This window comes from Polyergus mexicanus, unplaced genomic scaffold (assembly GCF_030449975.1).
Source record: "Polyergus mexicanus isolate NDT 795.1 unplaced genomic scaffold, iyPolMexi1.0 SCAF_26, whole genome shotgun sequence".
Classification (NCBI taxonomy): domain Eukaryota; kingdom Metazoa; phylum Arthropoda; class Insecta; order Hymenoptera; family Formicidae; genus Polyergus; species Polyergus mexicanus.
In genome coordinates this window covers 4,426,378-4,445,035 of record NW_027223346.1, presented here as the reverse complement: position 1 = coordinate 4,445,035, position 18,658 = coordinate 4,426,378, and the positions used below count along the sequence as shown (strand labels likewise).

At 35.3% G+C, this 18,658-nt stretch overlaps 3 protein-coding genes across 5 annotated transcripts in view; 1 reads left to right on the top strand and 2 right to left on the bottom strand.

Moving 5' to 3' along the window:
- Positions 1 to 17,721, top strand: part of Dila (centrosomal protein dilatory) — a 67,797-nt gene extending 50,076 nt beyond the window's left edge. Inside the window, exons 1-11 of one of the 2 annotated variants that reach the window (XM_070313961.1) lie at positions 13,394 to 13,861; positions 14,473 to 14,696; positions 14,860 to 14,953; positions 15,077 to 15,143; positions 15,220 to 15,661; positions 15,915 to 16,132; positions 16,254 to 16,413; positions 16,486 to 16,742; positions 16,818 to 16,989; positions 17,085 to 17,248; positions 17,372 to 17,721. In XM_070313961.1, coding sequence (XP_070170062.1) covers positions 13,795 to 13,861; positions 14,473 to 14,696; positions 14,860 to 14,953; positions 15,077 to 15,143; positions 15,220 to 15,661; positions 15,915 to 16,132; positions 16,254 to 16,413; positions 16,486 to 16,742; positions 16,818 to 16,989; positions 17,085 to 17,248; positions 17,372 to 17,510 — 2,004 coding nt within the window. In that variant the 5' untranslated portion in view covers positions 13,394 to 13,794 and the 3' untranslated portion in view covers positions 17,511 to 17,721. Of the gene's footprint in view, positions 1 to 13,393; positions 13,862 to 14,472; positions 14,697 to 14,859; positions 14,954 to 15,076; positions 15,144 to 15,219; positions 15,662 to 15,914; positions 16,133 to 16,253; positions 16,414 to 16,485; positions 16,743 to 16,817; positions 16,990 to 17,084; positions 17,249 to 17,371 lie in introns of those variants that run through there. The other variant, XM_070313962.1, reaches the window with a different exon arrangement.
- Drep2 (DNA fragmentation factor-related protein 2) lies at positions 1,719 to 13,656 on the bottom strand. Of its 2 annotated transcripts, XM_070313963.1 has the most exons (5): positions 12,677 to 13,656; positions 7,162 to 7,258; positions 6,178 to 6,351; positions 5,095 to 5,459; positions 1,719 to 4,615 (listed from the first exon to the last, which is right to left on the bottom strand). In XM_070313963.1, exons 1-5 carry the CDS (start codon positions 12,686 to 12,688, stop codon positions 3,758 to 3,760), a joined length of 1,506 nt encoding a protein of 501 aa, XP_070170064.1. In that variant the 5' UTR covers positions 12,689 to 13,656; the 3' UTR covers positions 1,719 to 3,757. The 2 variants fall into 2 exon arrangements, with proteins under 2 accessions (XP_070170064.1, XP_070170065.1); XM_070313964.1 differs by lacking the exons at positions 7,162 to 7,258; positions 12,677 to 13,656 and adding an exon at positions 5,714 to 5,898 and having other exon boundaries at positions 6,178 to 6,266.
- Positions 17,722 to 17,904: 183 nt separating the features above from the next.
- 128up (GTP-binding protein 128up) overlaps positions 17,905 to 18,658 on the bottom strand; it is a 2,285-nt gene continuing 1,531 nt past the window's right edge. Inside the window, 3 exon segments of the mRNA XM_070313970.1 lie at positions 17,905 to 18,206; positions 18,303 to 18,425; positions 18,516 to 18,636. Of these exon segments, the coding sequence (XP_070170071.1) occupies positions 18,104 to 18,206; positions 18,303 to 18,425; positions 18,516 to 18,636 (347 nt within the window). The 3' untranslated portion in view covers positions 17,905 to 18,103.

Genomic DNA, 18,658 nt, shown 5'->3' with positions numbered 1-18,658 from the left:
CTTTTTTTTCTTTTTATCTCACACACATACACACACATACAGTTTCTCGAATATACTTACAATAGAAATATATTAAAATTGCAAAGTTTCACATAGAGCGTATCCCCGACACGTATCGATATATCACTTATATAATCATGTAATACATCCGCTAACGTAAATTCCGAATAATTCCGACTATATTTATACCATTACACGTAATCTATACGCGCGCATATGTATGCATATGTGTTTTTGAAGCGCCGTTCAAAAGTTTCAATTTCCTTTCTTCTCGTAAAATAAACTCAATACTTATCGATACTAATTTCTTGTTAGACAGGATACTAAATTAGAGCTTAATAACTTTGATTATAATAAATATATAAAAAAAGAAGAGTTAATGAATTATTATAAATACAACAATTTCGAGAATACTATTTTATTCTATACATACAATATATAGCTCATAAGAAGAAGGCAATATAACAATATATTCCTTAACTTCTCAAATATCTTTGTCTTATTGCCATTTGAGAGCTAAAAATATGTATATAAAATTACAGAAAAGATAATTCTCTACTATTGGAAATAGACGAATAACTTGTGAGGATCTTTTCTAAATAATTTGCAATTATCAAAGAAGAAATAAAATGTAATTACGCACTGATTTAATATTTGAAAGGAAGATTAGAGAGATTTGAACGATGCTTAGTGTATGAGCTCCGCTTTGAATGAAATGCAATTTTCATTCGCGGATCTAATCTGAAATACCGCAGCTGCAACGAGCCAAAATGAGTGAAGTGAGTACTAGATTCTTAAGAATTATTAATTTAAAGAAGAATAAATGAATTTTAAGAAATAAGCAAATCGAAAGATTGAATATTGAAAAATTTCGTTGACTTAGGCAATTTATTATAAAATTCGCGAAAGAGATTTATAAAAAATTAAAATAAAATTTAAAAACTAAAATTAAACCATTATTCAAAAAATTATTTAAATGATTTATAAAAAAGTGAAATTTAAAGAATCTAGTACCCAGATGATCGAAGATCGGAGAATCCAGAGGATCCAAGGATCTTAGGCTACAAGAACATGTTTCACAAGTCTACGTCGGCGAGAATTTACGTCGGCGAGAAATCAACAAATTCATTGTCGCGTCACTTTCTAATTAACTTTGATGTCGATCTTTGCGCAGTGAATCGTCCGCGGTGTTCGATGAATAAAAGGCAGCCACGCGATTACATTTATTCATATTTAATATCGATAGTGAGCATTCTATGGCGATCTGATGGATCGATACATGTGCTCGCCATGTGTTATTCACCCGCCGTTCGAGATCATCGATCGTTCCCGACACGTCGACTATCAAATCTTGCACCTTCGCGAGATTTTCACATTCTTGATCGCGCCTATTAAAAGTGTAAATTAATCCTTTATTGCAAGATGTCTCTCAGAATTTTATTCAGAAGAACAGATATAACACACACAGATTCATTTTAAATACTATGTTAATTATTTATGAGTTATAAATTCTTAAATGCACTGTGCATTGTTCGATGAAATTAAATGCTAAAATATATCGTTAAAAACTTGAGAAAAATTATAATCTAGAAATTGTATTCCACAAGAAGAATTTAAAGAATTTAATATTTAGTTATTGAAATTCAAAAAGCTACTTAGAACTTTTCATTTATAAATTTAAATAATATATTTTAAAATATTGAGATAGATATATAAAATTAGGTTAATCAAAGAGAGGATTGCAAACAAGATTACCAAAATTACATTTGAATCCTGCAATAAGGATTAATTAACGGCGCATTACGAGCGAAGAAAAAGAATTATGTCATTGAGTTTAGTCGAGTCTCGAATCATTACTCATTGTATATATTCGCATCTTTTAGTTTATTCTCTTTCCTCTCTCCTTCTTTCTCTATTTCTCACTCTCTTCTACTTTGTCTCTCCACTTTAGATAGGGCAGTGTTGTGGACGGTTACGGAATCGGTGTCCGTAATCCCAAAAATGTTTCCTACAAGTATACATGCTAGTTTTAATAAGTACATATTTCTCAACAACCGTCTTTAGAACTAGGTTTTTAATAAAGTTGTATCATATTACATGATTCCATTATGATGCGCTCTCCTCCTACCCCTCCGTTTTGTTTTCTCTTCTCCTTTTTCTTTCTTATTACGAAACATTTCCGGAAGGGAGTAGTGGCGCTTTTCATCGATCTACCCTCTGTCATCTTTCGATCTTAGAATTAGGTTTTTCCCCGCAAATGTGATTCGCACACCTTTCGCTTTTTCGTGGACCTTATCTTCGATCCGAGGATTTCGTGAACAACAACTTTGAGAAAAAAATTGAGAATTGTTAGGCTGCTTATAGATTCATATACAGAGTCATCATAAATGATGGAGAGTTTCATTGGACAATTGATAAGATTTGGCAGAATATTGCTCATTTTGAAAGGAGCTTTAGAAAATTGATCTATATTTAATTTTTTCAATTTAAATATTAATACTCGTAGTCCGAACAAGTAAATGAAAGAAGAGACTAAATTGTACAGAATTTTTTAATTATTATCTATCTATTCAGCAAAATATAACATTAAATTATCTGTCATCCTTCTTATTTTTCTCCTATAATTTCTCCTTGTAGGTAGAATATACAAGGAGATACAAGGAACTTTATATAGGAAATTATGCAATAGTTCGAGAAGTCATTTAGCATACAGGACTAAAAAATCGAAAATATTATATGTCAATGTTTAAAGAAATTTAAAATTCATATCAAGATCGTGAATATATATATACGAAGAATCTAAGACCTAAGTAACCTAGAATTATAATATCTGCGATCTATATAAGACATCTAGAACCTAAGATGTTTGAATCTGTGCGATTGAAGGTACCTGGAATCTAAGGCACCTAAGGATTACAGTGTTTATAGAGTCTGCGAAGATGTTTTATAACATTTAAGATCTACGGTGCATTTTTAAAATTTAAGGGATTTAAATTTTTAATTTATCCAAATAAACTATCTAGTAATTTAAAAAAATACAGAAATCGAAAATAGTAACATTTAAAAATTTCTTTCAAGAATTTTGAAATCAAAAGTTCTAAAAACATATCGAAAAATTATAAAACAAATGTAGATATATTCTTTAGATATTTCTAAAACTAAGAAACTTTGAGAGATTTCTAAAAAATTAATGAGATTAATATTATAAATTTTACAGGATCATAACATTGGAAATTTCTAAAAAAGAAAATTTTTGGGAGACTCTGCAAGAGAGAGAGAGAGAGAGAGAGAGAGAGAAGAAATTCCGAAATCTTAGAAAAAGTTGAAGAACATTCTAGAAAATCCTAGAAGACTAGATTTAAAGAATTCTTAATTCACCAAATCTTGGATGATTTTTACATAGTTATATATCATCCAAAAATCGAGAAATTCTGCGTTAATTCTAGAACTTTCATAGATGTATTTGGCACGAAACGAAGCTACTTCGTTTTTCGTCATTAAAAGAATATTTGGCAATCGTAGGAAGACTCAAGGAAGGAAGCTCTCGGGGAATCCTTGAAGGATTACGGAAGATTCCAAGAAATGTTATGACTCTCGGAAAAAATCACAAAAAAGTTGGAAAATCCTCGAATCCAAGATTGTGAGACCACATAATGTTCCCCGTCCTTATTCCCGTTTACAACATGTCCTAAGTTAATAATAACCAGGAATAGGTGTATAATCTATCTATCTATCTATCTAGTAAAACAGCATCATATTAAAGTCTATCCTCCTCCTCTTCCTCATTATCCTCGTTATTCTCCTCGGACTCCTCCTTGTAGCCAGGATGCTCCGAAATCGCATAGTAGTTCCCGTTATAAATCACTCCGAGCTCCCGCAGAACATCGCCCCGGATGATCGCCTTGATCGTCCAATTGTAGCACTCTTCGCTCTCGCTTTCGCGATCCAATCGCTCGACGTCAAGGATCTTGGAGCTGAGTCGTTCTAGTATGATACCGATGTCCTTGATGCTAAGATGATGCTTCTGGTCAACCGTTAGCTGGTCGATCAAAAGAAGAAATTTCTCCGAGGTCACGATCTCGTCTTCCATTATCGTGTTCTCCGTCTCAGACTCGGAGCTGTCATGCTCTTGATGGTGATGATGATGATTGTGATGCAGATGGAAACTGGTGGTGCCGATCAGACGCGAGGTCGACTCCTCGTCGGCGGTGTCGCGGAAGCGAACGTGACCTTTGCTAAGGCCGGGCCGCTTAGTACCGTCCGACAGGGAGGATGGCGGCTGTGGCGATGGTGTCTGCGTCTGCGTTTGCTGTTGTTGCTGTTGATGCGGATGATGAGGATGTTGATACTGTGCATGCTGCGCATCCTGGATCGGTGACGTTGCCACCGACTTGTGCACAGCGATTCTACGGCCCTCTTCGTGCAGGGCGCAGCAATGGAAGTCGCACTCGCCGACGGCGCCGCCGTCAGCACCGTTCACCGGGCTGCCGTTTCGCGCGACCGGTTGATGGATGTGATTTGAGCACTCTGGCGTATGAATGTGGATGGTCGTGCTGTCGAACGAATTCGTGCCCTGTTTTACTAGGCGGCCCGGCATGTGCGGCTGTGTTGGTTGCTGTTGTTGGGATAAAAATGAGTTTAATAATGATTGTTTAGTTTGTGTAAAATAAAAATTGCGAAAAAAAGAGAGAGATAGAGAGAGGAAAAGAGAAAAATAATGCAGTTAAAATCGAAAGATTTGATGATGCAACAACGCAACAGTGTAACATATGTAGCCTGTTGTTTTAAAAATTTGAAAGAAGTTATCTTAAAAAATTAATGAATGTTGTATCGATTTCTTTAATTACAAGTGAAACAGGTTAATCTAGTTGAGATTAAAATGCAACGTTTTTTTTTTTTTTTTTTTTTTTTTTTATATTCGAGAAGTCATTTTATCGGAATCTTAAAAAAATGAATTAGATCACTGTCGCACCACTAAGTCCATTAATTGCAAATGATACAATAGTTTTAGGAAATCACGGACTAGAAAAATAGTCGAGCTAGAATCTGAAAAGGAAGAACGCTTGAACTAATAAGACCATAGTGTTTTAATACCATGTCGTCATGATTTATCACAGTGATTCGCGGACTGGTGTACCGCGTCGGGCCGATCTCGCCGGGCAGATGCGTCGCCTTGCCGTCATAGCCGAGCTTGTCCAAGCTGGTCTGGATCACCAAGGACGGCCGTTGAGCGCCGCTCAGGTCGACTTTCTTAGTCGGCGAGTACTTGGAAGTCTGGGCATCCTGGCCTGCCTTCGATTGCTGCTGCTGTACCTGCGACGACGACGACGAGCGCTGGTCCCAGTGTAGCACCACTGTGACTCGGCCTTTATTGTCCATGATTTTCCACGATGGCGTCTCATCGTGCAACTCCAGCGCGTGGATCGTCTCGCAGACTATTTTCGGGATCGCCGAAATTGCTGGGAATACAGAAAAAGAACGAGTCGTTAGTTAATTGGCAGATGCGAAAGCAAGGATACGGGTAGTGTTTGGTGCTGCAAGACGTGACAATCAGTGCCGATGATCCATCGCAAGAGTGCGAGATCCACAGATCTTAAGGGGGCTAAAGAATTTACAGATTTAAAAGTCTAAATAGAGGTTTCGGGTGGTATAAAGAAGATTGTAAAAGAATTCAAAACATCTAAAGAGAGCTTAAGAATAGAAAAAAACCTACTTGGTTGATCGTTTAAAGGCTTGTGTGTGTGTAAGGATTCAGTTTGATCCACGTGTAATTCAGTTTGATCAATTTTATCAGTTGCCTCGAAGTTAGTTTCCTCAACCAAGTTGCCGATTTCCATCAACCAAAGTTGATCGTTGTAATATCCCCTTTACATAGCAGCGCGTATGATTCTAAAGCAGCTATATATTCGAGGTTTCAAAAATCCAGAAAATCGTGACATTTGATAGTAGAAGGAAGAGCTACTTGGTTGATCATTCAAAGGTCTACGTAAGAAACCAATTTTTATTTGTAAATTAATTCAATGAAATTAATTCTTTTATATTCTTCAGAGGCATTATCGTTTTCTTTAGACATCCTTTCGAATTTTTTGTCGTCCGTGTTGCTTCAACCTTAAATCCCTCAACCAAGCTGCCAATTTCCCCTAAGATCAATGGCGTGTAATGGGCCTTTTCGCCTACCAGCGCGAATGATGTCGACGCCAGTGGGACACCAGCGTTCACCATGCCGCAGCAGGAGCAGGATCGTGTTGTTGCCTAGTGTCTTGAAGTACTCGCCGTCCTCGACTTGCGTGCCGTCCGACTCCAAAACTAGCGAGACATTCTCGTTTTGTGGCACGCCCAGTTTTTCCTTACCTGAAACCAAGGATTGGCCGAGGGTTGAATGTCAGGTGACGGTTAGCATTGCGATAACGCTTCAACATCAGCGTGTACGGTGTGTGTGCGTTACGTATTCGTGTCTGTTCAGATAAGTGTGCGTATGCCACGTGTCGCTTGTACCGTGTAATCGTGTGAATGGCGTAGTTGCGAATAATAGTGGTGTGTCCTCGAACGAACGAACGGCCCTTTGTCTCTGAGAAATGTTGCGAGAAATGTGTGTTGCGGGAGCGACATTTTCAAAGGAACTTTGCAGATAATGCAATTCCGCGCTGCGATACGCCGCGCGGAAATATTTCCGACCGGAAATATTTCTTCGCCACCGGACATGTAAAAAATGTACTTCGAAAAGATGACGCGTGATGGTCGGCAGAAATTATCCTGAACGAGACCATGTATTGATTTTTCATAAAAAATGAATCTGGTATCTGATTCTTTCTCGTGTGATCTTGACGTCTTTTTCCTAATAATTTTTTTATGAGAGAATGTCGAGTATAAAAAAAGCGATACTTTGTAAACGAGTGATTTTATATTTAAGTATCGTGAAAGAAATAAGAGTTACATACGATACGTTGCTGTTAATTTGAAATATTACGAAACAACAGACGGATAATAAATTACTTAATTATTTGAAAAGTATTTGTTCTGATAAATATGATATTTTGGAAACGTGATTTTAAATAAAATGCCTCAATGATAATACGAAAAAGCAACTTTAATATCTTGTTTTTAATTGTTTAATATTAAGTTTAACGAGGCTAATCTTTTAGATCTTAACATATTCCTCACCCCGGACAATCAATTCTTCAAAATTGCTAACGACCAGCCCTTTTCTTACGTTACGCCAGCTGTCCCATATCTTAAAAGGTCTCTTGGTCCGTAACTCCTGCAAAAATTAAATAAGACACAATTAACTTTTTTAAAAATAATATTAATATTTATTATTTCCAACTATTAAATATAAAATATATGAACAAAATATGGCAAACAAAGAAACTAAATTATTAAATTATAGTTTGTGTAATCAAAAAAATATGGAATAGAAATTTATAAAATATTAGATATAGATAGTTCGCGAAGGAGAAATTAAATATCAAGAGATGTCTATGGTGAAAAAGATTCTATGATTTCATTCTAGTGGAAAGGGTATGACATCTGGCATTGATTAATTTTAATATCATGAAAAAATAATGGTGTGTACTGGACTTTAACGCACGATAAGGTTAAAAATGGTTGACATTTGCAATTTATTATTGACCTTAAATGTTCTCCGGAAGTTCGTGCGAGTTGAAACGCTTTTTAAAAATAAAAATATATAACATTAGAAAAAGGGTAAAATAACAGATTTATGTCAGCACTGTTTAAGATATGTAATTTATTATATATACCAATACTTATTTGCGCTCACGTTTTTGTAGAATAAATAACTCTGTGCAATCTTATACGCTTTAAAAATTTGCAAAAGTTTCCAAAATTCAAATAAATGATAATTTATAAAAATTGATTTGCCATGCATTTTGTAGCAAATTAAGAGACCTTGAAAAAAAAAAGAAATGAGCAATGATTCGTACGTAAATTAAAAATAATTTACGGCAAGAAAAGCTGTGTGAAGGCCTGAAGAAGTGACCCTGGGAAATGCTTGTCGCCCAGATATTAAGTGGGGTAAATAATTTACCAGCATGCTTTGTACACATAGTGACCATGTAGAACGGCTGATAAATAAAATCTTTCATATAAAACTTTCACTCCGTCGTGAACGAAATTAATACGACATTTTTGGACTATCAAAAATGTTGTCATGAAATTGAACAAGTAGAACGGTTGCGCTTTCAGTAGTTTGAATCGCTTACGTTTATTGTTCTTTCAAGAAAAAAAATTAACAATCAATTTAAAATATAAATTTATAATATTTTATTTGACGATTAACGAAGTCAATTTTTTATTTAATTTTTAATATAATACCACAATATATTAAAGAATATTGCTCAGCTTATATATATTTATTATCTATACAAATTTTGTATAAATTTAAATGAAAATTAATATATGATGATATATCAACACATGCAGGACGTACAGGACCAAAAAAATTATCCTAAGTCCATTAACATGCGTCTAATATTATATTAATAATTGACAAAAAAAGCAGGAGAGGAAGAAAAAAAGATATATATAAATACATGTATGTATATATATATATATGTGTGTGTGTGTGTGTGTGTGTGTGTGTGTGTGTGTGTGCGTGCGTGTGTGTAGAAGCAATAAAAATATTAACATAAAATAAAGATTATACAGGAGAAAATGAGAATTAACGTTTAGATTTATGCAAAATGGGAACTATCGTTCTTTAATGCAACTACATATTACGAAAAGCTTAAAGATTCTAGTTTCATCCTAAAATCCTCTGCATCTAAGAATCTAAAGATATATCTTTTCATTTAGATTCTGAATATTCAAATAACCACAAAATCTTCCTTTCCTCCCCCTTTTCTTTTTTCTCTCTTATTCTTCCTATATTCAAAATTCTTAACGCTTTTCTGTATTTATGTTACATTTATCTACATTGAATAGTATAAGATTTATATATATATATATAAAATCTTAAATGATAACATTTAATAATATCTGTATTAATAGCGTACACGAAGAAAAGATAACTTACTACAATGATTTGGATGAATTTTTCTATAAACTTTCCACACAGGAATGTTTTTTTATTGACAGATATTTATTTCATTAATTTATTTTACAAGTGTATTTATTTTTTACACGATTTATTCGCGAATATTTGCTAAGCTCGTTTCATACACTTTATCGTACTTTGCACTGTGGATACATGTCGTACACTTGCACTCTTCGATCAGCGAAATTGCATCCCGACGACGTTGCTAGCAATCTCGGAATAATGCGAGCTGAAGGGCTGCATTATGTTTGGGATTGTCCCTAGTCTTCATCGGGGTGGCGCTAAGGGTGTACAGAACGCATGCGCAGTTTATGCTCGAAAGCACTGACCTGGTTCAACCGATCTTAACTTGTAATATTGCTTATTTATTGTGCAACGGTCGAATATGCCGGTCATTCACATCATCTATATTAATATATGATTATTACATTTGTTAAGTATTTATTATTATTAAATGTATATGGCACAGCAAAAGATACGAATATTTAATTTAACCGAATGTGTGAAAAGAGAAACTCTATTTATTTATTTTTATTTTATATGACAAGTTATTACATTTATTCGTTATTACTCTCCAAATTCTATTATCTTATTGTTTCCCAAAATTAATTTCCAAAATTGACATATGCAGAGAGATTTAAACCGAGGCAAGATTTCAAAGGCTCATTTTTTTTTACGCATACAACGATCTGATCTAATTAATTACTATTTAATTAATTTAAAATTTCGAAACTTAACGAGTTATATATACAAATTTATATAACAATATAATAATCTAAATAACATTACATAAAAATACAGAAAAATGACAACAAGAAGATATAATATGATTTAGAATTCAGAATCAAGTATCGAAGCGCTCAACATCCCTAAGAATCTAGAAATTCAGAAAATGTGTGTGAGAAAAATCCAAGGAGCTAAAATTGGAATGTTTATTTGAGCAATATAAGCCCCGTTCCTCGCAAAGTCGCCATGGATGGAACTTAGTAAACAACATCGCAACGTGCTAACGAACAAATAGGGAACCGCCTGCAGCTGCAGCGGATTCTGCAACGTGGATGTACCCAGGTGCATCCCTTAACGAAGTATCGTCGAGAATAGGGAACCGCTGCCGCTGCTGACGATTCCTCTGCGAATTTTTGATTTACTGAAACTCATCATATTCGAAGGGTTCTAAAGTCATGGAATTTTATAGAACCAATAAAAGAATAACGCTAAACAAATATTTAATAGAATCCCTTTATTACAATGTTATTTTATTCAATACGCTTGAAATATTCTTTAAATATTCTTGTTAAATATATCTTCCAAAAAACTTAAAAACTTTTTCTCTTTTTTTTTTACATATTTTTTCCTCGATTTATTTATATACGAAAAATTAAATACGCAGATAATCTACAAAAAAAATATTAGGATTTTTTACTATTATAGAATTCATGGGGGCATGAATCAGGTGCATTTTTTAACAAGAAGTCCGCTGGAATTTATCATCTCAAGAAATATCTTTCTTAATTTTCATTAAATTAATTTAATAAAGGATTTAGAGAGATTTGCTTTTACATATAATTTATTTAGTTTTTTCTTTTTTTTTCCTGTCCGGATGTGTGTATTTCACAAATTACGAATAGAATCAAACACTGCAAATTCGAAAAAATCTTTTTTAAATATTCCAAAAGATCTGACACGGGACCACAAATGTGCGAAGAAGCTTCTATAATAAAACAAAAGGGTTTACAGAAATTCCGTGAAACGTGACAAACGATGATAAGGATTTTGCATGAAAGAGTCTGCGAGCGTGCAAAACGACGAGAAGAATTTTGTGAGCATGCAAAGTAACGACGAACGAACATACAATGAGGTACAGAGCGTTTTACGAATGAGAATAGCATTCCAGCAATGAAAGAGTAACATTCTCGCGACTCTGCTCTGCTCTGTATAATTTTTAACATAAATAGGCTGAGAGAGAATATTTGGAAGAAAGCGTATCGAATTATAAATTTGTATCCTGATTTTCTGCAAAACAAGATTACAGCAACCCAACTGATACGAGACGATGCGAGGATTCTAAAATCCTGCAAATCAGTGAAGCAAAATTTACGAGCGACTAGTGAGGTGGATTGTAAGAAGGCGAGAAGCAATGAGGACGAGTCTATATGAGCGGGAAAAGCGTGAAGAAAGTTACCAGTGGATAAAACGGACGGAAAAGATTCGGTGAACGCGCGAAGCGATGAAGGAGCTTCCATCAAGAAATAAAACGACCAAAATGGATTTTGCGAATGAAAAAAAATATGGAAAACGGTTTTATGCATGAATAAAACTAAAAAGAAGGAGAAAAACGCTATTAATATCGCTAAAAACGGTTGAAAGCTTCGCCAATGGAACAGAAATATGGACAACAAATATACAAAATGACAAGGAGCATTCTAGTATTCGACAGAAGCATAAAATAAAATTATAAGAAATATTATAAGTAAGTAGAAACAAGAATAAAAATCGCAAAATTTTTTAAGAATATGCGAAAATAAGTGTTAATTAATATTAGATAGATAATTAAAAATCATTGTTAAATAATTATTAATTGGATTACTGAGAAGAATATCCTACGAGGAAAATTTTGATAAGAAGAATTTTTAAAAACTGACAAAGAGAGAGACAGAAAGAATCTTAATGAAAATTTTTTAAGTAAAAGAAGATGATATAAAAAAGGAAAATGTTTAATATATCAAAGATACGAGTCTCTATTTATCAAGATATACATTCAAATATGTTTGTTTCCTATTTATTATTCCCCTTGGAAGTCGCGGATAGTGATAAACGACTCGAATCATAACTCAGGACATGTTCATAAACTAGGACAACAGCAGCGAGTATCTCTACAACTATGTGCTTTCATATTACAAATGAAGAAAAAGTGTGCCCATCACAATGGATGCTGGATGCGAAGGGATTAGAAATCTCAGGAATTATCGGAAAACGTTACAGAAATATTTTCGACTGATAAAATCTAGCAAGGAGAGGTTTCTTGATTAGGTTTTAAAGACATACGCGAAATAATGAAAAACAAAAGCAAAATCAGTCCTAAAAGAGTGAAATATTCTGAATTATATAACAAAGATTATTTCTGAAAGATATACTGAACAGACAGGATCTTGTAAAAAAATAAAACGAGATTTCTGAAAAAGTAATCATATAGACACAATCGTAAAATAATTGAAAAGAAGAAAACGAGAGCGAAGAATCTAACGAGCAAGAAACTAGAGCATTCGCGCGAATATCAATTTTTTTCCTGAAGAAACGCGAACTTATCGAGAAAGAAAGATGGGGCCAAAGGGCTCGTCCCTTCGGCTGTTCGGCCTTGCCGAGAGGGTGATGCACTCTAGGGGGGTGCAAGCCGAGAACCGACCGTCGGGTGTCACGAGGTCACATGAAAATAGGTCACCGAGAGGCGTCCTCTCCGCTAAAAGAAGATCTTCGCGACGACGAGATTCCTTTGTTCGAAATTCAGATAGGCAGGAGTTTCCACGAGAATTTCCTTTTCCCGGCCGCGGGAATGGATCCGCGGGGTGGATGCTGTACGAGCGCGAGAAAGGAGAGAAGGAGCTACCGGAAGGATATACGTACCTCTCTTGCCATTACGTCATAGCCCTGCAGATAAGGAACCGTCCCAGCAGCAAGCGCGCGGCTTTATTCCGAAGGAACGACCACCAAGGCGAGGAGGAAGAAGGCTGCACGTCGCATCATATATCGGTGGATGCTGCTGCTCTTTGGTCGCGTTGCTGTCCGCCCAGCTTGCTCGCGCGTACACCCTCGCAAGATGTCTCTCCCTTTCTCTCTCTCTCCCTCACTGCCACTCTCTCGTCACTGCCTCTCTCTCTCTTTTCGTCTCTCTCTTTCTCCTCTGTCTCTCGAATGCGAGGAGGTAACGCGCTGCGACACGGCGTCTGGCTGGCCGCACTTTGGCTGGATTCACTAATCGTATAGTAGCGGATAGTATCTACTGATAGGCTGACTAGCGGCTGGCTGGATTCACTGGCTGTCGACGACCGTAGTGTCTTCCCTTCCTCACGCGGCTGCTCCTCACCGAGATGCTGTCGCTGTCCTTGTCGCACCCGCGGCACCGTGCCTCGCTCCGTCCCGCTCGCTCGCACGTACGTACGCGAGGTAGACGAGAGCGAGGAGCGCACAACACTCGCCGTTATATCCCCCGCGATTAAAGCACGGCCGCCCCCGGCCGACCACCCCTGTACTGCCGTGCCGCTAGAAGAGACGGAGGAGAAAGAGGGAGAGAGGGAGGGAGAGAGAGAGAGAGAGAGAGAGAGAGAGAGAGAGAGAGAGAGAGAGAGAGAGAGAGAGGGCGAGTGGAACGGAGGAGCGCGTGACGAGCAGGGGTTGCGGCGATGTACGTTCGTCGACGTGGACGTGGACGTACCTGGCCCCGACGACCGTGCGATGAACCGGCGTGCGTTTAAGATTTCACTGGCGCGTACGACGGGGGCCCTCGTCGCGAATTGTAACACTGGCTTCCTCCCAACGGTTACTGCGGCGACTCCTAGTTTTAGATCGATTCTCCTACGGTACGTACCGCCGCGAGGGGTCGGAAGGGCCGCTCTGCACGTATGCCGCCCTCCCCGTGCGTCCCGGTCGCCCGCTTCGCCAACCCCGCCGCCGCCCGAAACCCCTAGGAAACCTCGCCCCGCGAGCGCCACCGACAGCCAGCATCCACGACTACTACGTGGAAAATGTCATCCCCGCACCCATCCGCCGAGGGTGCAACGAGGGTGATCTTGAGAGAAAATGTCTCCGAGGGTAAAGTTAATGCAGTTCTGGGAACAAACCATGTTATTATAATTCTTTTTCTCGAGATTATTCGAAGAACAAAATTTTTCTTTTGACCGAGGGTTGAAATAAAAGGTATCAGATGAAAAGTAGATGTTCCAGTAGATAATCCCATCGTATGGTCAGACAGTCGAGTCTTGCACGAGAATCTGTGAAAATATGAAAATTGATACAATTATTAGAATCGATATATTATTAAAATTAAAAAAAAAAACTTTAAATCGTACTCTTTAAAGAGAATAATGCATAAAATTTCTAGCTGTGTGTGTATCGTAAATAACATGATATATTTTAGCCAAGTAGAAAAATATGATTGTAAAAATAGCATTAGCGTCCCATCGTTGCAATTCACCTGTAATTAAATTATACATACGCACTGTAAAGTACCTTCCCGACATGTAAGAGTATCAAGTATCAACCACCCCTGTTTGTAACACGTGCATTGCCATAGCGATCGCCGGGCGACGCATAAATAAAAGCGGCTGCATCAATGCAATGTATTGTATGTACGAAAGTTTGTCGACTAGCTTAGCTTGTCAGCTTGCTTCAGCAATGCGCCTTTTTCTCTGTAAATACAATAGATATGTTAAATATGGAAGGAAAGAATTTCTGTGAGAAGAAACACGATTTCAATCAAAATGTGATCGAACCGTCTAACTCGTTCGAACAATTGTGCAACATGATAAACCAACTGGAAAAAGATAGCAGTATTGAAATTGCCGAATACAATCGAATGGATTTATTGGCTACTGACATAAAATACGATGTCAATTTAGAGCCAGCGTTGCGCAATTATCCGGAACATGTAAGCAAAATTTTTACTTGTCAAAGTCTTTGTTAATTTTTAAAATAAAGATTGATTTATATTTTATATCATTGGATTATATTATTATCAATAAATGCAACAATTTTATTGATATTGTAAATCATATATATATATATATATATATATATATGATCAAGCGCAGATTGAACCGGAAAAAGATGTCACCACAAATAAATGTGACTCAGCTGCAACGACTTATGAAGACATAATGTCTTTTCTAGAAAACCTTGAAAATGGTATTAAAATTTAATAGATCAAATTTCTCTTTCTTTCTAATTGTATTATTAAATTCGCGTTTTAAAATTCTACTTATCTCGTTTACATTATATAAAATAAATAATTTTTCTATAATATTATAGACCTGCCAGCGAATAACGTCATTGCGGAAAGTTCAGCAATTATAATCTCGTCGTATCAAAATCCTAGGTGATGATATTAATAATTAATTGTAAGAATTGAAAGAATCTTGTACGTACGTAAAAAAATATCGTTTCTTCGACAGAAATGACGTACGGAATAGCCGGATTTTCGACTGCCAACAGGATGATTTAGAGACCGCGAGATTGCAAATCGAGGAAAAGAACGCGACGATAGAATGTTTGAAAAATCAATTAAAGTGCGAGCGTAAGGCGGCATGTGATAAAATGATGTCGCAAAAACGCTGTAACGCTATCAAAATGAAGGAGCTGGAGAACAAGTATAGGACGATCGTGAAACGTCACCAGAAGTTTATCGAACAGCTGATCGCCGAGAAGACGGATCTCGCGCAGAAATGCGACTCTCTGGCGCGACAGATAAAAGATACAGAACAGAAGATCCAGCGAGATTTGAAAATAATTAATGAAAGACACGCCGTCGAGTTGCAACGCGCTAAAGAAAACATAGCTGCGTCCGAAAAGATCCGGCGCGAGCGATGGCTGGAGATGAAAACCTCGAAAATTAAGGTTGTCGTTAATTCACATTGATTATTATTAACGAATATAATTCAAGGACTTTTAGCACTTCTATAAAACGATAGTATTGAAAAAATAATAATCTATTCTAGAAGATTGCGTCAGTTTCTTCGTGAAAAAGTACAAGGATATCTAATAGCTGATATGTTTAAAATTATAAGAATGGCAAAAATGTTATATGATATAACATAATAATTACCTACATAGCTCCTAATGAATAACGCAGAGATTATTTATATCACAGGAAATGACAGTGAAAGGATTAGAACCAGAGCTGAATAACATGATGGAGCAACATCAACGAGAGATACAGGAATTAAGACGCGCGCATATAAAAGAATTGCAAGACGCGGAATTGCGCGCGATGCGTAGATCGAATCAGCAATTGGAGCAATTGCGAATCGAATTGACAGACAACCATGAGAAAATGTTGGCCAAGGAGAAGGATATATTAACGACAAGGTGGGACATTAATTCGTGCACACATACATTGATTCTAATATATAATTTTAACTAATTGTAAGTATTATAAATTTTAAGTAACAAGTATTATAAATTATAATAAAATTTTGCATTTAATTAGATATAAAGAAAAACTGGAAGAGCAAGAGACGCATTATCAGGTGCAACAAGAAACATTTGCAGAGCATTTCGAAAGAGAGAAATCTATACTTATCGCAGAACAAAAAAAACGCGACCAGAAAACAAGCGTGATTATGCAACAAACGCAGTTGCATTTTCAGGTTTGTTTTAGAACAAAATTATTCTTCTACTATTGGTAAGAGATAATCTATATGATAGATTTTCCTCTGTAGAAAGAAGCAGAAAGATTAAAAGAGCAACAAGAAATTGCTAAGAGAAATTTCGAGGAATCCTTGAGAAATGAATGGCTCGTATGGACAGATGATTATAAAAAACAACAAAGCGCAAATTTTATAAAGGCAGAGACTGCAATTCGTAATGATTGTCAAAAGGAGAGAGACAAGCAGATAGAGATCGCTATAGCTAGATTGGAAAAAGAATCTCGTGAGATGCGGGCTAAGTTGCAGCAAAGTTTCGATAATAAATTGGAGTAAGCTTAACGATATAATTTTTGTGTGGGAAAATATAAATAAAAATATAACAATTTTGCCGAAATGACTTTTAGACTAATGAAAGAAGATTATGATGCAAAATTGCAATCTGCAATTAACAGCGAAAGTATTCATAAAAATAAATTATTATTATTGGAAGAAAGATTTAAATGTACAGAAACTCAGTTTGAGAAAACAGAAAATAGATTGAAAGAATGCATGTCTAATCTAAATAATATGAATGAGGTAAATTTTTTTATGTAATCACATTTTATAAACATATTGTGATTGTGATCATATAGCTACAATCTTTTCAATCATTTTTGTAATTTAATTATTAGATAGTCGTAAAATTGACTACAGAAAAAGATAATGCAAAAGAGATAGCGAGGCAGGAAATTGAGACAGAGAAAAGAGAACTGGAAGACAAGATTGCATCGCTTTATCAAGAAATAATTCAGAATAATGCTAATAGAGATCAATTTATGGCACAATTGCATAGCAGGTTAAAATTTAATATCCAGCAAAATAATAAAAAAATTAAACATGAATCAGTATTTAAAAATAATACATTACAACATATATATATATATATATTCGCATCCATTAAAATATCTTTTTATTTCAGGGTAAAACTCGTAATCACTCAAAAAGCTTTAACCATAAAAAATCTCAATAAAAAACTCCATAATGCTCATTCAAGATGTGAACACTTGGAAAAATTATTGGATCAACAGAGAAAGGAATATATTTTAAAAACATTGTAAATTTTATTGGTGTGTGTGTGTGTGTGTGTGTGTGTGTGTGTGTGTGTGTGTATGCTATTTGTAAAAGATGAATTAATATTTTTACTGCATACACATACACAACAAAAATAGCTTTGCCATCATTTAGATGCAAATTGTGTTTTCCTTTGAACATAAATTATATGCTATAAAATATAATATTAAATAAATAAGAGAGAGAAACTATCAAAGTAATTGCATGTAAATATATATAACCATACAATAAAAAACAGATTTATATTTTATATTATATATAGATCTGTTAAAAAAAAAGTTTAAGCAATAAGTAGCAAATATCACATAACCTCAAGATTATTTTATATATACATAATTTTATATATAAAATCTATAATGCTGTAGTTAAAAGTTAAACAGGTTTTTATCAATTGCATTTGTGCATGTTCTATTTGTCAAATGTGACAGTGATTTAAACATATTATGTGTGCATATACATATAATATATCAATCATATATAATTTATTAAAATGCAATCTTTTTACAAATCTGACATCATTAATCTCATCGGTAATGTTTTTATTTGCGCATTGCCAAAAAATGATCATAAAGAAAAAAAGTCACACTTTCTTTACAATTTGCACAACATCTTCGTCACAAAGAATATGATCTTTCCCCACTTTCTGTGGCTGATGTTTCACTGATGAACCCCATACCAATGCACTGCAACATGACAAATTAATTAAATATCTATAAAAGAATATATAACACACACACACACATACACATACCTAAACACTTGAAATATGAAAAACTTACTATTTAAATTCTTTCGCGATCGATCTGTGAAGCTTATTACAAAAATCTTCAACGGTTCGTTTTTCGGTGTTTAATACTACGGGTGCATTATAGTCTGGGAGTTGTCCTTTTGGCTTGGTATAACTGTTGTAAAAATTCAAATTAATCATTCAACTCTTTAATAGATATATAAATTAAGTTATAAAAAATAACACTTAAATCACATAAACTTACATCCTAACAAGTTGCAAATAATCCCACATCTTCTCTAGCAGGTCATCAAAGTTCCACTTATGATGGGCTGAGATCGGTACACAGTGTGGAATTTTATAAATAACATCCAATTCTTCTAGTACTCTGCGTTGATACCACTGCTT

Coding starts and splice junctions, on each gene's coding strand:
- Drep2 (XM_070313963.1), bottom strand. Junction 6,352..7,161: donor TGAAGAATTGATTGTCCGGG/GTGAGGAATATG, acceptor CCTTGGTTTCAG/GTAAGGAAAAACTGGGCGTG. Junction 5,460..6,177: donor CGTCGACATCATTCGCGCTG/GTAGGCGAAAAG, acceptor CTGTATTCCCAG/CAATTTCGGCGATCCCGAAA.